The 7,315-nt window shown below is 42.2% G+C and overlaps 1 protein-coding gene across 1 annotated transcript; it reads left to right on the forward strand.

The window, feature by feature from the left end:
* Positions 1–1,577: 1,577 nt before the first annotated feature.
* On the forward strand, positions 1,578–2,974 carry zcchc17 (zinc finger, CCHC domain containing 17). Its single transcript, XM_012834380.2, has one exon. It carries the CDS (start codon positions 1,754–1,756, stop codon positions 2,438–2,440), a length of 687 nt encoding a protein of 228 aa, XP_012689834.1. The 5' UTR covers positions 1,578–1,753; the 3' UTR covers positions 2,441–2,974.
* The last annotated feature ends 4,341 nt before the right edge of the window (positions 2,975–7,315 follow it).

The following is a 7,315-nucleotide window of genomic DNA, read 5'->3' on the forward strand; positions in this document are numbered from 1 at the left end:
AGATCATTGAAAATCTAAAACATTTAAAAAGTGTTATTTTTGATAACTGAAATTTAGATGTCAGGGTTGTGGACAGCTACTTCCCAATAGAAAGTACCCTATAAATAATGATTTTGTATATATTTAGCTCATCCCTATCTCATTTAATGTCTTGGGTTTAAATAGACCATAACATGTTCTTAGTAAATATCTATGTCTGAATACTTAATTGTTTTGTAAATAGTTTTTCTTGTTGTGGGACCACACTTTGCACCAATTCGGTAGAATGGCCCATATACATCCACATATACATCCACATATACACCCACTGGTCCATATACACACACATATACACACACATATACACACACATATACATCCACATATACATTTTCTATACTGTCAACCTATGGAACCCTATGGTGTTGCCATAGTATTATTTCGTATATGCCTTACATCTGTCTGTAAGACATACACCACCTGCCTGTGTGTGTGTGTGAGTGTGTGTGTAGCTTGGCAGGAAATACAGGTCTATGTAAGTCTGTGCGCTTCACTGCTGCAGAATGTTTCATACATGGCTTCACTTTTGGGTTGTATAGCTGTATGGAGGTGTGGTCAGCCTTGGGGACGGGCCCATATTGTATAGGGGGTGTGGTCAGCATTGGGGGCGGATCCATAGTGTATAGGGGGTGTGGCCAGACTTGGGGGCGCAAAAGAACTCTCTCCCTCCACTAATCTAACTATCTAATATCAGTCCTTGGTCAATGGGATCCCTCCTTTTTCCGGGGGTGTGGCAAGCTTATCCAGCTACACTTAAGTTAGTCTGCGCTGGAGCAGGTTAGAGCTAATCGATATGTTACTATGGTGATTTATCAAAAGTTGCTTCCACAAACCAAAAAGAGGGGCGTTTTTTTATCTTAGCCTGAAAATTAGCTCGCTAAACCGCTTAGCGAGCTACGACGAATACCCCCCTTTTTTCAATCTTATACATAGGCCTGCCTAGTCAATGGTATCTTATAACCGTTTTAAAGTAACTTCTAAACAGTACCAAATATTTATACTATATGCAATGTAATCATGCAAACTTTTTGCATTTATAATGCAAGTGCACGGATCAATTACATTATTTTAAAACTAGGCCTATTTTAACGAAATCATGTTAACTGTCAATTTTCAGCTACAGCGTAGTCATTATCAAAGTATCCTGTACGTTTAAAAGTAACTCACTATATCTTACCTTGTTTTAAAACAAGTTAATATAATGCACAGATAACAAAATACTATTATAAACAATGATCTAGCGAGTAGACAGACTCAGACTCAGACTTTATAATGACAAATAGGCTACTATAACTTTAAAACACGCTTTCAACTATTTTCCTGATCATAACGACAAATGCAACAATAAAACTCATTCCATAAAAAAGGTTTTTATATTACCCAGTCGATTAACAGGACTGTTTGATGTAAAAACCTTTCATTTGATACAACAAACTAATTTTATTTCCTCGTTTCGTTTTACTTCCTGGGGTTATTGTGGGTTATCGTCGCTAGCAGAACGGAACTGTATTGTGATTGGCTGCTCCATCGGATCTTGCATCATACAATTTCCTGTTTTGCTGCGGGTTTCCTTTAGGTCTCGCAACACGAGCTACCGCTCCCTCGCAATACAATCACATCAGTTCCTTTGCTCAAACGTAACATTTTTTTGCTCTCCTAGTTTTAAGTGGTGACAGGCGAATTTGTAATCAGCGATTTTGTCAACTGTTGCATTATGGAGGAGGAAGAAGAGCAGCAGAACAAAGCACAGGGCCCTCTGGATGGAGTACCTGATCTCTACAGCATACTACAAGGGGAGGTCGTGTCTGTAACTACATATGGAGCATTTGTCAAAGTCCAGGGATATTACAAGCAAGGCTTGGTTCATGTAAGTGAAATGTCTGCGTGTCGTGTGGAGAACCCAGCCGAGATTGTGGATGTTGGAGAACAGGTGTGGATAAAGGTGATTGGGAGAGAGATCGAGGGGGAAAAAATAAAACTTTCTTTTTCCATGAAAGCTGTCAATCAAGGCTCTGGAAAGGACCTGGACCCTAATAATGTGAATGCAGAGCAGGATGAACGCAGAAGGAGGAGGTTTAAGGATCTGAGCGGTCGGAGGATCACCTTAGAGGCTGTGCTCAACACCACATGCAAGAAATGTGGCTGCAAGGGCCACTTTGCTGCAGACTGCTTCTCTCAGCAAGGACAGCAATACAACCTGCTTCCAGATGAAGAGCCAGTTGCACAAACTAGCCAGTCAGCACCTGACAAACAGGAGGAGAAAAGGGTGAAAAAGAGAAAGAAAGAGAAGAAAGAGAAGAAAAGGAATGACAGCAGCAGTGAAGAAAAGTCTTCCTCCAAGAGAGCCCGACACAGTCACTCAAAGAAGAAAAAGCACAAGAAACACAAAAAACTAAAATGAGCATTTTCATGTGTGCTAGTTGTGTTAAGTTAGGTGAGAGAGTTTGCCTACTCTGAGTTAACTTACTGAACAGCTAATATGTGCTCAGGTTTTGTGGTCATTCAAAAATGTAAAGGATGATGGGACTGTTCAGCCAGGTGGAGAAGGGAAGAAGTGAATTTGACCCCAACATTTCGATGCTTATAGTTTAGTAATTGAGTGTTGATTTTACTTTCATATTTGTTAATTACAAAGGATCGTCTTACATATATTTCTTTTTTGTGATAAATTACCTTTGGCAATAGGCAACACATGAAAACATAAAATGAGACGGATTCATCAATAGGCACAATTTAATATGATTGCATTGCGCAAATATGTAATCAAGTCTCAATACAGGGAAATGCATTTTGTGAACATTTTGAGAGACTGTTTTGACACAAACAAATTAAATAAACTCTGAATTGGCCTACCTTAGAATGTATTTACCCTGGAAGTATGACTGTTGTTTTCTGCCTTTTCCTACAGTCCTATTAAAAACTATTTTCTGTTTCATTGTTGGTTGAAATCAAGTCAGAATGTTGCACAGCACTAGTATGTTGCAATATTATATAATTATTTAAAATTATGTTATCACTTTTTGCAAAAATCCTGTCATGCTCATAATGCTAGATAAGATTACTAAATGAAACAGTGACTTAAAAATGTCCTGTACCATCCTGTTTTCCCAGCCATCCACATTTAGGAAATGTCGAGAAATGGTGATGTTAACCAGGATACAACTGTACTGTACAGTACAACATGCACTGTATTTAGCCAACAAGTGCTTAACACAACACTATGAGTGTCCAACCATAGATCCTGCGCGGCAGGATACAACAACAACAACAAATCTGCCTTTGTGAGCATTTCACTGGGGTTTTCAAGCAGACACCTTCTTTCATCAGTGTGCCATTTATTAAGGCCCACAACACCTCCAGAAGGCTCAACAGTGGTGTCTGTCCAACCCCCTCCATACTCATGATTGGTAACACATGCCACTATGGGAGGCAACAACAGATACACCTTGTCAAGACAAGTTTTAGTTCAGGTTCATTCAAGACGAGCGCATCAGCCAAACCACTGGCTCACTTTTTTTAGCAGCCTGAGACAACTTCATACTTCTTGTAAGCCATGTTGTTGTGTTCAGCAGCAGTAGGCTACAGACAGCCCATGTTGTACTGTGTAGGACGGCCTTTATGGTTTCTGGGTACAGCCTGCAGAGAGTGTGCACTGTTGTATCCTACCACTCTTGCTGTATAACTAAAATTCTCATCCACCATGTCAGCCAACCATAAGTAAACATAACTCAACAAACAAAATTCCCACACACCATACTGTGCAGCTTCTCCTTCTATATCATACTGTGCTAAGGCATGAATACTGATAATATTACATACTGTTAATTGCTTACCTAAATTTATATCTTTATCTGTTAATCAAATTGAGGTTTACTAATGAAGTTCCTTTGCTCTCTAATGCCAATGGCTGTTAAAACATTGTTCCTCATATTCTGTGCTAGCCTATTTCCCCGTAATGTAAATAATTGCCACCCTCGACATTACCCTTGTAATAGTAACCTTATGAGTACACTGTATACTCACTAAGCTGTTGTACAATACTTGAATGCTCTCTCCCGATCTTATCCACTATCAATTTTGTATGCATCATGTATCATCTTATGTTTGTATATATTGTGTAAATTTGCCACATGTATGCTAGCTTGCTTATTTGCCATATTTCTGATTATCTCCCACCTTTTCTACTCCCTTCTCTTCTGCCCCAACTGATGGGTACATGGAGCAGTTGCTCTCAGTGTCATCATGTCATCCGTATAAGCTCAAATGGGAGGTAACCTGGTGCCGTCCTGCAGCCTTTGACCACCACCAACTTATATAAATGCCCTTATAATTACCTCCATTGTCATGGTGAAACCCAACACTGAATCAGAATCAGAATCAGAATCAGAATGGGATTTTTTTCTGGTGTGAAGGTGCATACAGTAAACATAAAACATAAAAACATAGAAACACAATAAGTACTACACATAACATAAAATCACAAATAAGTACTACACATAAGAAAAGTACTACACATAAGAACCAAAAAACACAATATATACGATACAAATATATAAACAATGAATATAAAAAAAGTAAAGTGGAAAGTAGAGTGCAAAAAGCAAAACAGGAGTGCAATGTGGATGAGCAATGTGCAATGCAATGTGTGTTAATGTAACACAGACTTAGGGTGTGGGGGTGGGATAAGAGTCCAGGTCAGGTGGGGGTCCCGGGCCTTGTTAATAAGGCCAACTGCAGCCGGGAAGAAGCTGGTTTTGTGCCGTGAGGTTTTGGTCCTGATGGACCGCATCCTCCTGCCGGAGGGAAGAACCTCAAAGAGTTTGTGACCCGGGTGGGAGGGATCGGCCACAATCTTACCTGCCCGCCTCAGGGTCCTAGAGGCGAACAGGTCCTGAAGAGATGGAAGATTGCAGCCAATCACCTTCTCGGCAGAACGGATGATACGCTGCAGTCTGCCTTTGTCATTGGCAGTGGCAGCAGCGTACCAGACAGTGATGGAGGAGGTGAGGATGGACTCGATGATGCAGGTGTAGAAGTGCACCATCATTGCCTTTGGCAGGTTGAACTTCTTCAGCTGCCGCAGGAAGTACATCCTCTGTTGAGCTCTTTTGGTGAGGGAGCTGATGTTCAGCTCCCACTTGAGGTCCTGGGAGATGATGGTGCCCAGAAAGCGGAAGGACTCCGCAGTGTCGACTGGGGAGTCTCTCAGGGTGATGGGGGTGGGTGGGGCTGGGTTCTTTCTAAAGTCTACAACCATCTCCACTGTTTTCAGAGCATTTAGCTCCAGGTTGTTCTGGCCACACCAGGTCACCAGATGGTCAATCTCCCACCTGTAAGCGGACTCATCCCCACCAGAGATAAGCCCAATGAGGGTGGTGTCATCCGCGAACTTGAGGAGTTTGACGGACTGGTGACTGGAGGTGCAGCTGTTTGTATACAGGGAGAAGAGTAGAGGGGAAAGAACGCAGCCTTGAGGGGAGCCGGTGCTTATGGTTCTGGACTCAGAGACATACTTCCCCAGCCTCACGTGTTGCCTCCTGTCAGACAGGAAGTCTGTGATCCACCTGCAGGTGGAGTCAGGCACACTCAGCTGGGAGAGCTTGTCCTGTAGCAGAGCAGGAATGATGGTATTAAAGGCAGAGCTGAAGTCCACAAACAGGATCCTGGCGTAGGTTCCTGCGGAGTCCAGGTGCTGGAGGATAAAGTGGCCATGTTTACTGCATCGTCTACAGACCTGTTGGCTCTGTAGGCAAACTGCAGGGGGTCCAGGAGAGGGTCAGTGATGGCTTTGAGGTGAAGCAGCACAAGGCGCTCAAATGCCTTCATCACTATAGAGGTCAGGGCGATTGAGTCCAGTGATCTTAGCTTTTTTGGGGACGGGGATGATGGTGGAGGTCTTGAAGCAGGCTGGTACGTGGCAAATGGTACATCCAGCCATGATACCAATCTACAAATGCTGCCAAGATGTGGAGTAGTTAGAGCACAACTGAATGTCCTCAAAATATGCTCTGACTGACGTTGAAATTTCCTCAGGGACCTGAAAGTAGCTAAATGTCTTCCACAACCGACTGTGTGGCAACAATCCAAAGGTGATTTGCGAGATCCAAAAATACCACACTGAGGTCTCTGCCTTTTGTCCTTGCTGCCTGAATTTCATGCAAAATCATGCTACAAACATTGAGAAAACCTGAGATTCCTACTTTCTGCACGGAAATATCTATGAAACTATTTGCCTTTAGATAGGAGACCAACCTCCTTGCTACCACACTAAAGAAAATGTTTCCTTCCACATTGAGAAGACTGTCACTGAGTTCTTCTACTTTTGAATAAAAATACCACCTGCCTGATGCCACATCCTCAAAATTATTCCTTTTTTCTATACAATCACCATGAGCTTCCAGAGATATTTTCGAAACATCAGGTGCTCCTTTATAGATACGCTAAGGTCCCCTGTTAGGGCCAGGAGACAATGCAGCTCTTGCACAACGCACAACCTCTTGCACATCTCTCCACCTGGGTTGGCCAATCTCCATTGATGAACCCATCTCTCCAATTGGAGGGATGTCTGATGGTAACATGAAATCCACATGCCCCTGATTGTCCGTATTTAGGAGTTCTTTCAACTCACAAATTTAAATGTTTCTCTTGACTGAATAAAGACTTCACAAACTCAAATGGATCCTTGTAGAATGCAAACGTGGATTGTTTTTTCTTCTTCCCTCTTTGTCTGAGGAGCTCCGCCCTCCTAGGAGCGTAGGCAGTCTACTCTTCACCTCTGCCTGCTGTACCCTAATACCGTCTCTCTATTCATAATCTGCTAATTTCCATTGCTTCTTCAGCTGCCTCCTTTCCCAAATCAATTCCCAATTCCCAAATTCTGTTTCAAGCTGTTGTCTTGACCTTGTTTTGTCTTCCTGACAATCCTCTTTCTGACAATCCTCCATATCTTTTCATGCAATAATTGTACAAATACCTTACCCATGTAATTCAATTTATACTCTGCTGTACCATTCAATCCTTCCAAAATGTGTTTTAAATCAACATTGATGCAATTCCATTCTTCGACTTCAGAGGTCCCTGGCCTCTAACCTTTGGTTTCTGCCAAAAGCTCCTTTCCTTAGCATTTAGACAATTCGACCAGCTCTTATCATGACTGCCACTTAGATACCTCTGGGTCATTTCACTCAGTTAGGAACTTTCCTAACCAGAAAACAATTATCCAAACAGGCCCTTAGTCTGCTTGGTTTGTCCTTGCTATTCGCCAGCTGCATGATGC

This window comes from Clupea harengus, chromosome 17 (assembly GCF_900700415.2).
Source record: "Clupea harengus chromosome 17, Ch_v2.0.2, whole genome shotgun sequence".
NCBI lineage: Eukaryota > Metazoa > Chordata > Actinopteri > Clupeiformes > Clupeidae > Clupea > Clupea harengus.

Excerpts from the sequence above, each read along its gene's own strand:
- zcchc17 (XM_012834380.2), top strand. The coding sequence starts at position 1,754 with ATGGAGGAGGAAGAAGAGCAGCAGAACAAAGCACAGGGCCCTCTGGAT.